Source organism: Mirounga leonina, unplaced genomic scaffold, assembly GCF_011800145.1.
Source record: "Mirounga leonina isolate KUSES-001 unplaced genomic scaffold, KU_Mleo_1.0 Mir_170, whole genome shotgun sequence".
In the NCBI taxonomy this organism is placed as follows: Eukaryota; Metazoa; Chordata; class Mammalia; order Carnivora; family Phocidae; genus Mirounga; species Mirounga leonina.
In genome coordinates this window covers 31,542,487-31,558,604 of record NW_023270433.1, presented here as the reverse complement: position 1 = coordinate 31,558,604, position 16,118 = coordinate 31,542,487, and the positions used below count along the sequence as shown (strand labels likewise).

General features: G+C 53.0%; 1 protein-coding gene across 1 annotated transcript in view; it reads left to right on the top strand.

Annotated features, from left to right (window-relative positions):
* The window catches only part of COL15A1 (collagen type XV alpha 1 chain), a 103,381-nt gene that overhangs the window by 51,185 nt on the left and 36,078 nt on the right, over positions 1 to 16,118 (top strand). Inside the window, exons 8-15 of the mRNA XM_035016219.1 lie at positions 158 to 313; positions 1,514 to 1,666; positions 3,060 to 3,209; positions 3,680 to 3,823; positions 7,691 to 7,750; positions 8,763 to 8,855; positions 9,896 to 10,021; positions 10,596 to 10,658. Coding sequence (XP_034872110.1) covers positions 158 to 313; positions 1,514 to 1,666; positions 3,060 to 3,209; positions 3,680 to 3,823; positions 7,691 to 7,750; positions 8,763 to 8,855; positions 9,896 to 10,021; positions 10,596 to 10,658 — 945 coding nt within the window. The remainder of the gene's footprint in view (positions 1 to 157; positions 314 to 1,513; positions 1,667 to 3,059; positions 3,210 to 3,679; positions 3,824 to 7,690; positions 7,751 to 8,762; positions 8,856 to 9,895; positions 10,022 to 10,595; positions 10,659 to 16,118) is intronic.

The window sequence follows — 16,118 nt, the reverse complement described above, 5'->3', positions numbered from 1 at the left end:
TGACGTCATAGATAAGAAAGTGCATTGAGAGAAGGAAGCTACAGAAATGCAAGCTGATAGAGAGAGGGGTGTGAGCAGTCTTTTCTGTCCAGCGACAGGCACACTGATCAGAGCCATGGGCCCAGTGACATGGTCCCTCATGATGCTTTTATTTCAGGGTGTGCATGCCGAAGAAGGTTTGGCAGCCACAGCAGCAGTCGGGGAGGCTGAGGTGCCCACCAGCACCGCCGGGGAAGCAGAGACCAGTGGTGTGCCCACCAGGGGGCCAGCCCTCTCCTTGTCCACTGAGGTCATGGGGGAAGGGGTCACTCTGGTAAGTAGCTCAGAGCATATGCTGTTTCTGGGGGAGGGTGGGCATCTCAGGTCTTCCTTATCAGTCGGCAGAATGCGGAGTGATGGCCTTGTGGGATCAAGTCTGAGTAGACACTGATTTGGAGGCTGAGGGGTCTGTTGCCTCATTCAGCAGATGTTTGCGGAGTGATGTGTTATGCTGGGCACAGGTAAATCCGATAGGCCAGTTCCTGGGGACAGAGCTATAAGAGGCAATAGGAGAAGCACCGAAAAGGGCCCAGAACCCAGACTTGGGGCTCCTGGAAGCCTTCCTGGGGAAAGAATGCTGAAGGCGGGACCATGGGGATGCCTAGAAGGAGCCTGGCAGCTGGGAGTGAAACAGGTGCTCTAGGAGGCGGGCCAGCAGGAGCAGAGGCCTGGCGGCATCAACAGGAACATGGAAAGAGGGTCCATGTGTGAACAAGGGGGTGCGGGGAATGTGGCTAGAGAGGCCCCTGAGGCCCTGGGAGCCATGAGTTGGAGCTGGAGTGTGTTCAGAAGTGGGGAGTCACTGAAGGGCTAGTGACCTAGTCAGAGTAGGACTGAGAAAGTGGAGGAAGGGTGGGAGAAGCAAGCCTGGAGGCCGGGGGCTGGGATCGGAGGCTGGGTCGTGGTCCGGGCAATGGGTGGTATTGGCTTGCTCTGGGTTTGGTCAGCGATGTCGTATCCTGCCAAGAGTCTCAGTGAGTAAAGGCCTGGAAGGCACCCAGCGGATCTGCCACGGTGACTGTTGGTGACCGTGGGGAGCGCAGGTTTGGGGATGCGGGAGGGGTGGAAGGAGAGTGAGACGAGCAAGTGGTCAGTGAGGGCAGCCAACTGCTCTAATGAGAAAGAAGGCTGTGCATTGCGAGACCCTGGGTTTTGCCCCAGCACCACGACTGGGCGTCGGTGAAAGTCCCACTTCTGGGAGTAGCAGAAGGGAGATGGCAGGGACTGTGGTGGGCAGCACCGAGGGTGGCGGGGAGGAACGGGGTGAGCCACGCAGGTGGCACATTGGCCAGGGGCTCACGCCCCGAGTGGTGTGCGAGGTGTGGGTTTGTGCATGGGTGCCACGTTTGCGGCATCGGCACAAGGTGAGGTCTGGGGGGTGCAGGCGCCCGAGGGGCCCGGGCCGTCGGCTACCTCCAGCCACACTGACCACAGCGGACCGCCGACAGTTCCCTCGCGATGTCTTTCTGTTCAGGGTGCAGATGCTGAAGAAGGCTCGGCAGCCGCTGCAGCTGGGGAGGCCGAGGTGCCCGGGAGCTCCGCCGGGGAAGTGAAGGCTGGCAGTGTACCCACGGGGGGAGCCACCCTCTCCACGGCCATCCAGGACGCCGGGGAAGGGGTGACATGGGTGAGGAGTGCCAAGTGCCGCAGGGTCAAGGTCATAGCTGGAGCAGGTCCTGACCTTCTCGGAGGACCAGTCTTCATTCTGCTCAGCACATCTAGAGGAGCCTGAATGGGGCACTTCTCTGAAGGGGAGCTGGCCGAGGCCTGGGTACATGTGTGCTGGAGCCCTGTTGGCTCCGGGACTGCACACGCTGACAGCCCCAGCAGGCCAGTGGGGAGCCAGGCTGGGGGCAGGTGGAGAGCCAGTGAGGTGGGGTGGTCCCAGGGGCCCACTCCCTCCACCAGGGTGGAGGAGCCTGGCTGTGAGCGGAAGAGGTGATGGTGGGCACAGCCGTGGCCGATTTCTGCACACAAGCTTGAGCTGTCAGAGGGCAGAGGAAGTTCAGGGTCAAGGGCTGGGCCAAGCCTCCTCAACCCTCTCCTTAGGCAGCATGGAGATAGCGTTCCCAGCTCGTGAAGGCGGGATGCAAGTATTTCAGGACACCTGGCAGGTCTGTCCCTAAAATGTCATCACAGTGGCAGTCCTGCAAGTTTTCAGACTCAGACTCAAACCTGGACTCCTCGTGTCCACTCTTGTGTTCCCACCTCAAAAGATTGGGACCACTGCCCCCTAGTCGGCCAATCCAGGATTCTCTTCCGTATTCCTTACTCCCCACGTCCTGTCAAGCATCAGGTCTTGTTGATTTTTCTACCTAAATCCACTATGCACCTGCCTCCTTCTACCATTCCCCAGTGCCAGCCTGTGGACTGAGACAGCACGTCCCCAGTCCAGACAATGGCTGAGGCCCCTGCCTCACCTCCTCCATCCTCTCCCGCGGCTCCTCCTGTGGGGGCAGCCCTCTGCTTGGAGCTTCCTATTGCCCTCACTGCAGACTCTGCTCCCCAACCTGGCCACAAGGCCTTTCAGGGTCTGGCCTGGCCAGCCTCGGTGACCACATCTTGGGTCACTGTCTCCCTGGCTCTCAGTTCTCCCACCTCACTGACCTTCCTTCAGTTTCTTGAATGTGCCCGGACCCTCTCCTCTCTGCCTAGAACCTTTTCTTCCCTCTGCCCTGCCTTTAATCCTGGCTGATCCTTCAGAGTTCAGCTCAAATACCACTTTGTCAAGGAAGTACCATCCCAGGAGCACCTGGGTGGCTCATCGGACACTTATCCGGCCAAAGCCCTCAGCAGCGGTGTGCCGTAAGGGCGTCCGGGGGATGGGTGCCCTGACCTGAGAGGTGCGCTCCAGCCTAGGGTTCCGGGGCTCTGTGGGCCAAGGCGGGTCTTGCATGAGCAAAGCTATGGCCATGTGAGTTATCTATCTGGTGGCCCGGTGGCTTCCTCCCCTGCACTCACACACCTGCTGAACCAGGGGGTGGAAGAAGTGGCCGATTCTCATGCCATTTTTGTTTCAGGGTGCAGTCGGTGAAGGAATGTTCACAACACCAGCAGCTGCAGCAGAAATGCCCCTCAGCACTTCTGAGGAAGAGGAGACTCGCGGGGTCCCCACAGGTGGCCTGGTTCCCCCAACACGCACAGTGGCCCCTGAGCAAGTGGTCGCTTCTGTAAGTGTCTCCTAGCATTTTCAGTCTGGCTCACAGCAGGGAGAGGGGTCAGCGTCGTGAGACAGGAACAGTCGCTGGCCTCCCCAGCAGCGAGTCCAACACTCGGCTTTGGCAGAGCACAGATCACAGTCGGCGCCACTGGAGGGAAGCAGGGTGCCTGGAAGCAGGTCAGGGAATCAGGTGCCCAACCCTGCTACTTCCTAGCTTTGTCCAAGAATTTTCTCGGAGTGCTGCCAAGTCAGAAGGGGTTGCTAGGGACAGGGGGAAGGAGGAGATGCACGTGTGGGAGGGGGATTATGAGTCTGGGCTCCTATGACCCTGTCGCATGTAACGACGGTTGAAGGTAAGCAAGTGTTGTGAAATTGGACTAGCACCGTAAGAATGACAGTCACCCAGACTCTCGGGCAGCCTGCTGCGCATTGCATCACAGGCCAGGTGAGGTGATTCCTCTCGTTGGTTTTGCTTTTCAGGGCTCTGGTGATGAGGAGGACCTAGCAGCAGCCGCAAGAGAGGAGCCCCTGCCCGGCACTGTGGCCGAAGAGCTGGACAGCAGTCCCCCTAAGGGGCCCCCACTGCCCATACCCACAGTGGCTTCTGAAAGAGGGGTTACTCTGGTAAGTGGCATAGAGGCACAAAGATTTGGCGTGGCCTGTCTTACCGAGGAGAAAAAGAAAGGCCAGAGTCCTGGGAGGGACCTGCCCCTGGCTTGCTTAGAGGCGGGTTTCATTTTGGTTCATAAAGTTCCAGATTTGGGCATTTGAGGGGCATGCAACCTGGGAACACACAAGGAAGCTGCAGGGTGCAGAGGAAATAGCAAGAGGTAAAAAGGTGGGGCACTTGGCTTCATGTCCCAAATTGTCCCCAAATTCAAATGAGAATTTTGTAACAGGCAGAGCTGGCCAAAGATGCCAAGACCCCATCTAGATGTCACGAGGGCTCCATCCCGGATTCAGGGAAGCTTGTAAGACTCATCAGGGACTCGGGGCTGAGTGGGGGTGACTGACACGTTCCTTCCCCCATGAGTTTCTATAATTCCGGGCCGTACCTGTGTGACCTCATGCAAACCCCTTCTTATCTTTGGGCCTCATTTCCTCCTCTTTATAGGAGGATGGCTGGGAGGTCAAGTCCGAGGATGCAGGTCCGGGAATGTTTGGAAAGCTCTGTACGCATGCCCAGTGTTGTCCCCACTTAAGGGCTATAACTTTGTGTTTTAGAACTGGGAACCCCAGAGCTGGTTCTTAGCATGGGTGGGTGTGAATCTGAATGGAGCTGCTCTTCAGGGGTGAATATTTTTAAGGGACAGTCTGGTGACCAGAGTCACAGCTGGTCACCTGCACTTTCAAAGCCTTGAAGCTCAGGCTACAGGCATCACAGCAGTCCAGGACTAACCCCCTGTGGTTGTCTAGTTAAACCAGCCGTGTTGGTGGCCGTGCTGATGGGCTTACTACTTCTGAGAAGCTCTTTGCTAACACATATTAACAACCATGAAGCTACATAGTGTTGACCCAGAAGCTTCTGTTCTGGGAATTAATCCTAAAGGAGATGGTCTGCTATGTAAAAAGGCTTGGTTGTATACCAGTTTGCTAATCTCCATATTACCCATAATAGAAAACAAATTGGACACGGTTTAACTAGACAACCGTAGGGGGGTTGATCGAGTAAAGTATATTCAAATAATGGAACGTTATGCAGCTCTTAAAATTATACTTGTTAGGAGTATTTAATGGTGGGGGAAATACAACCTAAGGTTAGATGATAAAAGCTGGTTATAAACTTGAGTACATCGTGTGGTCTTAACTATCTAAAACTACGCTCATGCACAAACTCTGGAAGGAAATCCCTGAATGTTAGCAGTTGTGACTTCAAAGTGGTAGGCCTGGGGAGGCCTGGTAGGTTCCTAATACATTTTGGTGTTTTCACCATGGGCGTTAATGACTCTTACAGTGGAAATTTGTAAAAGCTCTAAGAAGAGTCCAGGCAGGGGGGAGAACAGGGACAGGGAGAGCCAAACAGATAATAGTTCATCCTGGCACGTGACTGATGAAGACAGATCACCCTTAAGTGCCCATGTCAGGAACTGTCAGTGAAGGGAAATGGAAGCCTCAGTTCATGAGCAAATGGTTTAAAAGCACAGTAGGGACAGCCAAGAGAGCACCCACTCCAGAATGTCCTTAGGATCCCTGTGACTCTCAGTCACCCACGCCAGTGGGGGAAAGAGACATCAAAGTCTGGCTGTGCCACAGCTCTTCTCATCTCTCTCTCTGTTTACTCATACGTGACATGGGGTCCTAGTACCTACCTCTTGGGTTGTGGTGAGGATTAACTGAATCAGTGCATGGAAAAGTTCTTCTAACGCATGGCATACACCCAACCAATTACGTATATAGAATTATGTTGCAGATGAGGCCCAGAGAGGGTTAGGGGTTTGCTCATAGTCACACAACTCCCAGGAGATGAGTAGGGGTGAAAGCCTTAGTGTGTGGACTTTGTCCCTTTGTGTTTTGCACTGTCCCCAACCTCCCCGTCCAGACATGAGCCGGAAGTTGGTCAGCAGGGTCCAGGTGGTCCAAATGAGGTCACTCCATGTCTAAGGTCTTCCCACTAGTCACTTGGGGAATACTTATCAAGAGCCTAGTATCTGCTGGGTGTGAGGGGCATGGCAGAGGCTAGGTGGCCACACCTCTGTGCAGGGGCTCGCTGCAAGCCCCCAGGCCACCCTCAGCTTGCTAAAGGGCTCACACATCAGAGCTGAGCTGCTCTGTCATGTCTTTGGGACACAGACCAGGTTTCAATGACATCTTCTTGTCTTCAGCTCAGAGAGGCCATGTGGGAAAGAAAGGGCAGGTTGGGCCCCAAGCAGAAAAGGCTGGTGCTGTGACCATTCTGGAGAATGCATTGGTTCTGGTCAGGTGCCTGGAGCCTGCTATTTGGGGTTAACCTATTCAGTTCTGATCAAGGAAATAGCAGAGGCAGTAAGAGGACTGAGCCCCAAAGAGACTGAATTGGGAGTCTGGGAGAACCACAAAAATGGTGTGGGGCTCAGTTCTGGCCACCTCTCTTCATCGACTGGAGACCTTGACCTCTGCAGGCCTCAGTTTCCCCATTTGTAATCACAGGGTCCTTCCAATTCTGGTGTTTTCTGTGGCTAAGCTCCAGCCTCTGCCCCTGATTTTCTTTCTGGGAAAGCTTGGGCACACAGGAGCTTCAGAGACCTGGGTTTGCTTCTTGGTAGTTGTAGGATTCCCAGAGAGGTCTTACCACTTCTGTGCTCCAGTTTCTCCATCTGTAAAATGGGGGTGATGATGACTACCCCCTCGAGGATGCTGTCAGAATAAAATGAGGTGACGTTGGTGGGAATGTTTTGTCTGGTGTCTGTCACCACAGAATGATAACAGACGCCTCTGGAAGCAGCGGTGACGTTAAACTGTCACCGAGGGGCTGTGCCCACAGCAGCCAGGACCAGGGCCCCCAGGAGCCCCACAGCCTGCGGAGGTCCCACCCACAGAGCCTGCTCTGGGGACCTTTTCGTCTGCATGCTGGTCCTGGTCCTCACCCCCCGCCCCGCGCCACCTCCCCCAGGATGGGGGGTGCTCTGGCCCTGGTGCCCCATGAGGCTGCTGGTGGGGATGGAGGGGAAGGAGGGCTTGGGGTCTGGGGAGGGGGGTGTCCTCACTTTGAGCTGGCCTCTTCAGTGGGCTTCAGATGCCAACAGGGTTCCGGGAAGCAGTAAGGGAGTCTGAGGAGGGCATCACACCACACAGGTTTTGTGCGAGTTCACTGTTCATGTTTCCATTCCTTTTGGTGGCTCAGGCCATTCTGTCACCTTTTTTATCAGAGCAGCCATTTCTCTGGACTCTGTGACAGCTAAATGTCCCCTGGGATGCTGCCCTTTCTCATTTTCTGCTTCATTTTTCTTTTCTCCTTCTCTTTTCCAAGTGGGTGTTCCTGTCACTCTGAAGCATTTCCTGAGCACCGGCCAGGGGCCAGGCGCTGGAGCCTGGAGGTGATTCAGGCACCAGGCCTGCCCTCCAGGAGCCCCCGGTCCCAGGGGGGCAGGCCTACGAGCAGTAAAGGCTCTGGACAGGCTGTAAGGCTGGTGGGAGGAGCAGGGTGGCCAGGACCCACTTCAGAGGGAGACACATTGGGCCTGGCTACCATGCTCTCACAGGACCTGGACCGGGGTGTCGAGCGGGGGGACCCTAAGTGAGGGGATGGGGAGGGTCCCTACTGCCTCCTTCCTTCCATCATTCCCATCCACGCTCTGCATGTGGTGCAGAAACGAAGGGCTCCTGAACCCAGAGTGGGTCAGGTGCCCCTTGGGCTGGCTCATGAAGATCAAAGCCTTCTTCACCCCTGCATAAGTCCCATCTTAAACATGAGTAGTTTCTACAGGGAGGAGAGGGGACAGTGTGTGTGTGTGTGTGTGTGTGTGTGGAGGGGGGGTGTGACCAGCACTCCACTGACCTTCTTGTTCTCTTTAGGCTGAAGCTGGTGAGGGGCTTCCTGGCCACCCTGAACCTACCAGGCCTACCGGACCCACGGTGAGACCCCCTATCCAGGCTCGGCACGCACACAGCGTGCAGGGGGCTGGGGATGCCGAGAAATAGGCACAGGCTGAGGTTCAGGGTGCCTTCCAGTGACACGCCGGGACCTTCACCTCTATCAGAACCCTCAGTGAGCTCGGGAGCAGTCTGTTTACATCCCGTTTATATCCTGCACCCTGAATGGCCCACACATCTCTCAGCCACATCCCAAATGACTCATCACCATGCCCCAGACCTGCTCCTCCCTCAGGATGCTCCACCTCTGGGAGTGGCACCCCATCTTCCTGGATATCAAGACAGAAATCGGGAAACCTCCTCCAGTGGTCCTCCGCCTCCCATGGCCCAGCCAGTCAGCCTCCAAGCCCCGGGTCTAGCCGGTCCCTCAGTGGCAGCAGGCCCCCTGTCCCTGCCTCCCTTCTCCCACCTGCATGCACAAACCACTGCCACCCATCTCAACCCGGCCCTAACCTCCAGACTGGAGTGCTCCATGCACGTTCCATGATTGACTTCAGCCTCCCCTGGTTCTTGTGCTCAGGAATTAAGTCCCAGAAAGGGCTTTTTAGAAATACCCTTTTGTTCTTTGGAGGAATTTGATGGCATTCAACAAGTATACACCGAGTACCTTCTTGGTACCAGATCGTGTGCTAAGATACTGGGCATCCAGAGGTATCTCGGGATGGGCCAACCCCGGAGGGGTCCTAGTCTAGAGGGGCTGACAGACATACACACAGCTGAGCTTCAAGTCAGGTGGTCCTACCACCAAATCGAGACCTCAGGAGAAGTTGGTGAGAAAACAGAGTAGGGAGAAATGAATTCTACCTCCACCTGGAAATGGGCTGGGAGGGCTTCCTGGAGGTGGTGACAGTGGAACTAGGCCTTGAAAGATGAGTAGGGGTTTGGAAGGCAGGAAGGGAGGCTGAGAAGATGTGAAAGAGCACAGAAAGGTGACAAGGCTGTCCTTAGGGAGTGGCAGGTGAAACCAAGCGGTGGGAATTTCCTCTCTCTCCAGGTGGGAGCTGAGGCCGAGGGCTCCGGCCTGGGCTGGGGCTCGGACGTCGGCTCTGGCTCTGGTGACCTGGTGCACGGTGGGGAGCTGTTAAGAGTAAGTGTGAGGGTGGAACAACCTGGTGTCTGGGACTGCCTTCCCAGTAATCGGGAGGATTGTATTTTCCCCTCCACGTGTCTATGTTTGGCATTTTCCACTTTGATCAGTTTTGTTCTGTTTTAAGTGAATATGAGCCTTAGTTTCTCTTCAGGATCTCTACTTCACCACTTGCCCCCTTTCCCTGGCATCCAGGAAGTATGCCCATGACCTTCACTTCTTACTTGGCTTTGCCCCCATCCCCTTTACCCATTATAGAGAACCACGGGCCTCTTCTCGAGGTAGTATTTCACACTTTGGCTTCTAGACCCTTCTGGAAATCCTCCCTACCCTGAGGCAACCCCTCCTACCTCTTCAACCACCCCTTCTTCCTCTTTGCTCTTGCTCCCTCAGCCTCCTGCCCAAGGCAGGGCCCCCACTGGTTCCTGGTTCCTGGGGAGCACCTCCCTGCTCCAGCTGCAGCTGGTGGCTTTGTCCCGAGGCCCCCAACCTCACTCTGAACCCCTGTGCTGAATCCCCACCCAGAAGGCTCCACTCAGGTGCCCCTCGGCCCACTCCTCAGGATAGGGCTGGAACGGTTCTGGACTCACTGGATAAGTAGAGTAGGAGCCACATGGGTCTTGCAGACTGGTGGGATCAGCCAACCCAGCCGGAGGCTAAAGAGTTTTAATAAGGGTTAGCAACAGGCAGTTTTTGACTGCTCTGTCAGGTAATCAGAAAACTAAATTAGTCAGGACACCTCTGAAAATTCTGATTGGATTTTTATCATATACATACACCTAGGGAGAAAACCTGCTATAAGGGGCTCAGAAAGACCTGGGTTCAAATCCTAGCTCTTCTAATAATTAGCTGTGAGTATGTGAGCTCAGACCAAGTCACATTATCTCATTGAGCCTCAGTTTCCCCCATTGGCTAAGTGCGAACACCAGTCTCTACTTGCAGTGCTAGTGTGAGGAACAGAGAGAATGGACGGAACATATATGCTGAGTATATGTTTATCCCCTCCCCCGCTGTTTCTTAACAGAGTATCTGTTTTTTAGGGTCCCCCAGGCCCCCCGGGCCCACCTGGCTCACCTGGGATTCCAGGAAAACCAGGAACTGATGTTTTCATGGGACCCCCTGGATCGCCTGGACAGGATGGAGCTGCTGGTGAACCTGGGCCCCCGGTGAGCCACTGGGGTCGTCTCCCCCTCTCCGTGGCCATGAGGCTTCCTCTAGCCAGGGAGGGGCGTAGAGACCCCAGACCCCAACATGAAGGTTCATAACAGAGAGTGAGCAGCTAGCTAATGTTTGTAAACAAAAAGTCCTCAGCTGAGCCATTGCTAAGACTCATAAGAAGCAGAAACCAAGAAATATACCATCCTACACACTGCTTTGCTGCTTTATCTTAGTCAGTATAGGAGATGCAGACTCATGTGGAATCTTGGAGTCCTAGGACATCGAAGTGCTGGGCCTGGAACACAAGGCCCCCAGAGACCATCTGGTCCGACCCTGCCCCCAGCTCCCCCCAAGAGAGGAAGACGCCACCCACAGAGTGAAGGACGCTCATCCACAGGTGCATGGTCAGCAGTGGCCATGCTGGGGCCAGGGACTGGCATTCCAGCCTAGACTGATACAAGGCTCCTGGACCCACTGACCTCACCTGCTTGGTCCTCCCAGCCATGGCTTCCTTCTCTCGGAAGGCTTCATACTTGATTCTTATCAGAGATGTTGTGGGCTGATTGTCATTGATGTTCCCAGGGCCCTGAGGGACAGCCTGGAGCTGATGGAGCCTCCGGCCTTCCTGGGATGAAGGGAGAGAAGGTATGGACAGGGTGGGAGGGGTCCAACACATGGGGGCCACCAGGCCCACACCGCCTCTCTCTGACCTCTAGGCTCATCCTTGCCTCTTAGGTGAATGGCCCTTTCTAATCCCCTCCAAATCCTCTCTCTGCTGGATGTCTCCATCCCAGGGCTCTTGATGCCCAAATCTGAGCTCAGCATCTCCAGCTTCAATGAATGGTGCTGCCATCTACCCATTCACGAGGACTCAACGGCAGAATCTTCTCTAAGCCCTCCTTCATCTCCCTTTTCTGCCGTGCTCCACCTCTTGCCAGGACTGGCCCATCTGCCATCCACATCCCTTGCCTCTCTCTGCCCTGATCTGAGGTTCATCTCTCCTCACCTGCACGGCAGCCTCAGGCTTCTTGCCAGTGTCCTGTTCTCCCCACCCACAATCCAGCTTCCACCCACCTGCCCCACCTGTCCCTCCTCCTGCAGCAGGCTCCCGCTGGTCTCTGCTGAGAAGGTATCAGGGCTAGCCACTGCCTGTGGGACCAAATGCTGATGGAGTCCAGACCTGCCTTGCCAGCTCCATCTCCTGCAGCTCCCTCACACAGCTTCTGGGTCAGCCAGCAGCCCTACTGCAGGGCTCTGGGCGTGCTCTTCCTGGATGACCCCCTGACCTTTGCACATGCTTTCTGCCATCTTGGGTGACTTTCCCTTTCCTCATCTTCCAAGGGCCAGTTCAGTTATATCCTCTGAGAAGCCCTTTCATACTCCCTATGAGCAGAAAGCAGCCCTCCTTCCTGTACTTCCCATTAGCACAGCATTGATTCTGCTGAGCCCATGTTAGCTTATCTGTGACAAACAGCTTTAGTACTGCTATGTGTCCTTAGAATCTGGCTCAGGCCTCCGTTAGCACGTTTGATCAGCGAATCGGCCGTTCCCTCACTCTCTTCATTCTCTGTAAGTGTTTGTTGTCCTCTGTCTGCAAACCCCACATGGTGCTGTGGAGGCGGGGTTCCTGCCCCTACAGCGGTTTCCAGCCTCTTTGATGAGATAAACCATGTTCTGCAAAGGAGAGCAATCAAGATAAGGTACATACACAAATAACGAATCATGGAACACCAAAAAAAAAAAAAAAAAAAGGTCAACCTCCTTGCAATGATGCAGTAGTGAGTTTCACTGGGGTTTGGAGGAGGGAGGATCCCTCCCAGCTGGGATAGGGAGCAAGACCTGTGGACTCCACTGCAGGAAGTCGTGGAAAATACTAACTTCCCAGATACCACCATCTTCGCTGAACTGAATTTCCAGTTTCCATCAGCTCTCAAGTGTGTTTATTTTAATTGAAAGAGTAAGTCGATTTTCGTGGAAAGCTCATTTCTCAGAAAAAGAAGAAAGAAACTAGTTGTCAAGCTTTATAGGACTCATTTTACATGTACCAACTATTTCATAAGAAATTAGATTTTTCAGGAAACATCACAGACCTACACTGTTCTTCCCTGTCCTTCTTACCAACTCTCCCCTACCCGCCCCCACACACCCCTCCCATGCTTGTCTGGTATTTAAAAATACCCATGCCCACATCCGCACACTGACACGGGGCAGACACAGTTTGCAATGCTCAGGACAGCAGGCTCGCCCAGGATCACTGTTGGAGATAAATTACAGTTTTCTCCCCCAAATTTGCCAAGAGTCCGAATTTGTTGTACCTTGTGCATAAGATGCTTTCTGGTCAAGTGAAAGCAGACTCTAGAAGGACTTGGAAATTTGCATCTAGAAAGCTTGAAGGAAACCTTGCAGATAACATTGACCTAAAAAAAAATTTCTTTTTTTTTTTTTTAAGATTTTATTTATTTATTTGAGAGAGAATGAGATAGAGAGCATGAGAGGGGGGAGGGTCAGAGGCAGAGGGAGAAGCAGACTCCCCGCTGAGCAGGGAGCCCGATGTGGGACTCGATCCCGGGACTCCAGGATCATGACCTGAGCTGAAGGCAGTCGCTTAACCAACTGAGCCACCCAGGCACCCTAAAAAAAAATTTCTTAAAAGACAAAAGTAAACCAAGGAGCATAGTATGGATGTCAAATAACAGAAAGGTGCTAGAGAAAATGAGCAGTCTCCGGGATGTCACACAACATAGGATCCAGTGACACATTTGATCCTTGCCTCCCCTCCATGGTATCTGTTCCTCAGCTTGCACACCTCCCGTGACAAGGGACTCATTCCCTGCCAGGCAATGCGTGGACACATGTAGGGGGATTGTTCCTCATGCTGCTCAGAAAGCAGCCTCTCTTCTCACTTGCAGGGTGTGGAGACCAGTCTGGGCAGTTGTCTAAAGGGGAGTTTTCCCCCAAAGAATAAAGAATTTTCTCCCAAAGAATTATTTGGCTGGCAAAAAAAAAAAATATTATCCTATACATTCATTATTTTCAAATTGGGACTGTCATCGAAATGTGGATGGTCATTAAGAATTTATGAGATAGATTATTTTGAGTTGGATGATAGGCATACTCCTCAATTTATTTTCCCCTAATTAAGATGAGCAGCTGCCCTGAGATCTTTAGCCCATGAAGGAACAGGCGAAGAGTAGCCTGCTTTCTCAGCTACAGAATGCTTCTGGAAAGAATGCTTCTGGAACGTACTAGAGATGTATCTCTGGAAAATCCCTTCCTGCTTTGTGTCCGGCACACTGTGCCACCCAGATCTTCAGCACGCATGAAGCATCTGCGATCATCACTCTTGTCCTCCTTTTATAATTTGAATCATTCACTGTATTCTTCAGTGTCAAAAGGTGCCGGGACAGCCAGGCAGGAAAGAGTTTGTGTTTTGAAGTTTTTTTCAGTGCCCAGAATTTCTGAGGGGCATTGAGCTCCCAGGAACGGGCTTCGAGTGATCTCACTGAGCTGCCGAAATGTCATTGCTGGGCCTCGTATAGTAGATTCTGTCTTGCCCGTGAGATGAGGGGAAATGCAAATAAATCATCATCAGCTTCCCTTTCTCCACTGAACCCTACTTGGGCTTTGAGCAATTCTCTAAATCTTACACACCATAGAACAGGGTGCCCCCCAAAAACCTACGTGGTGAGCATTGCTTAACAAAGATCCAGTAATGGGTTTGGAGCTGGTAACAGCTTATTTCACTTGAACATTCCAATATTGGCCCGATTTCCTATTGCATATCTTCTTTAACCATCAGATGTTGGTACAAAATCAGGATTACAGGCCTCCATCAAACCAAATTGACCATGGTCAATTATAATTGTAACAAGTTGAAGTTATCCGTATTAACAAACACCATGAGCTCAGCTGATAGACACGCATGAGGCAGTAAGTTGTGCGATCTCAGATACCACAACAGGAAAAAAAAACTGATGTATTTATTAGGTTCTTTGATGTTCCTGTACACTGAAGTCTAATAAAGTCCTTTGCAAATCCAGTTACCATAACGAGCGGAAATTTCTAATGAATTCTGAAGCATGATTTTGTAGCACTCCTGCACCTTGGTCTTTTGCAGTATTTCCGTTGTGGAACTGGCCTCTCCAACCCTGCAGCTTGGCTGGTTGGAATTCCAAGATCCTCAGGTCTCACACTGAGCAATGAAGTATAGCTCTACCCCATCATTTTGGGAGCAGGGAGTCTTTGCTGACTCTTGTAATTGGAGTTCCCAGTTTCCACTGTACCTGTTCATGTAAATTCCAATAATATGAGCTCTTCCATGCCCCAGGCCAGTCTGCTCAGATTCCAAAATGGTGGCCACCGAATCTGTGAGCCAATGGAATGGGTCCAAATACCTTTTTGCATGTACAAAGCTGGATAAAAGCATCTGTTTCCGAGACCAATAACTCAAGGTCCAAAATACCTTCTAGAACTTCCTTTGAAACTGCTACAAGATGTACTCTTGATTTGAAGAGCTGGGAAGGTAACTTATAAAAGACTGTTTTTCACTTTCCAAATGTAATTTTCTTTAACCTGATCAGCTGGCAACACAATAAGGTTTTCAGAGGTTAGAGTCCAGAAGTCAAGAGAGGAGGCTAATTTAACTTCTATGTCACAATATCCCTGACTGCAATGTGACTTGTTACTGGAACGGTGCACAAGGTTGGCACTTCCTTCAAGGACAGATGGCGACAGGCCGCAGAGGACCACGTGGCTGGTCACACCCAAGAAAAGCAGGCACAGAAACTGTAGCCTCCAGATTAGGCGGTGGAACCGGAACGCGATTCTTTGTTTCTGCCCATGGTGAAAAGTCCCATGTAGTTTCTCTCCGGTCAGGCTGGTCAGCAGAGAAGCCTCTGAGCCTGGCCACCACCACTTCCTTCTCCCAGCACCCCTTGCCCTCCCGTCACCCCCTAATGTCCCGGGGTGGGGGCGGCGGTGGGGTGCTGCAGCCTGGTTCTGTAATTCTCTCCTCAGGTGCATCTCTCGTGATTCAGCCCCTATAGAGCACTTCCTTTTTATTTCCAAGATCTCCAATTTTATTTCCAATCTCCAATTTCCAAGATCTCCAGGGGCTCTTCTATAGCCACTGTGCTCATTTCATGATGGTTTGCCCATGTTCCGTGGCTGGACCACCCTCCCTTCTGTGCCTGAGAATGCGTATTGTATGCACTTAGAGTCCCAACTGGCAGCTGATTTTCCCGCTCCTCCCCCAGGCGGACACCCCGTTGCTGCCGCCTCCCTTTCACCGTGTTGCCTTCCCTCGGATGTGTGGTGTTTCTTGCTTGTGTGTTTGCTTTTGAAATTGGAACCTCTCTTCGGTCTGTTTTCTGCCTCTGTGTTCAGATTGTTGGGAGTTGGGCAGCGGCTACTTTGGAGACTTGCAGGTTTTGGGGAGAAGACAGGGACAGTGGGGTGTGCCATCAGGCAGGGCCCCTCAGCAACTGCTCTTATGAGTTAGGGGTACCCCTGGACCTCCCCAGGTTTCCCTCGCCTCTCAGTGCTCTGCTCTCTGCGCTGACTCCAGGAAACAACGCTTATTGTTCTTGTCGGAGCGGGCACTGGGAGGTGAGGGGGCATGGGCAGGGTTTGCTGGCCTTCCTGCTCCGGAATTTCAACCTCTCCGCCCATCAGAGCCACACCCACCACTCTGTAGGATGCTTTTTCCCTTGTGCTTTCTCTCCACTACCGAAGCCTCTGGCTTCAGCTTCCTGTGTTTTCCCTTTGGTGTTCCTTGCTATTTTCAGGTTCAGTGTCATTTGCCATCTTACTTTTGAGCATATTATTTTGGAACTATCCATTCTGTCCTTTCTATGGATTTGATATAGAAGGGCCATCCAGCCCAGGGAAAGAGGAGACTGGGGAGAATGGCACAGCCATAGAGGGTGGGTACATCACAATCAGCTGTCAGGACCTTTTCCTGGCTCCTTCTTTTGTGAATCCTGAGAGATTCTCCCACTGCGGGCCCCCCGCCCACAGTCCCCTGATATAGGGCCATGTCTCTTGTGGTTGACCGTTCCTGGCCACCAGCCCCCACTGGCCCTCTCCTCTGCTCAGAGCTCACAG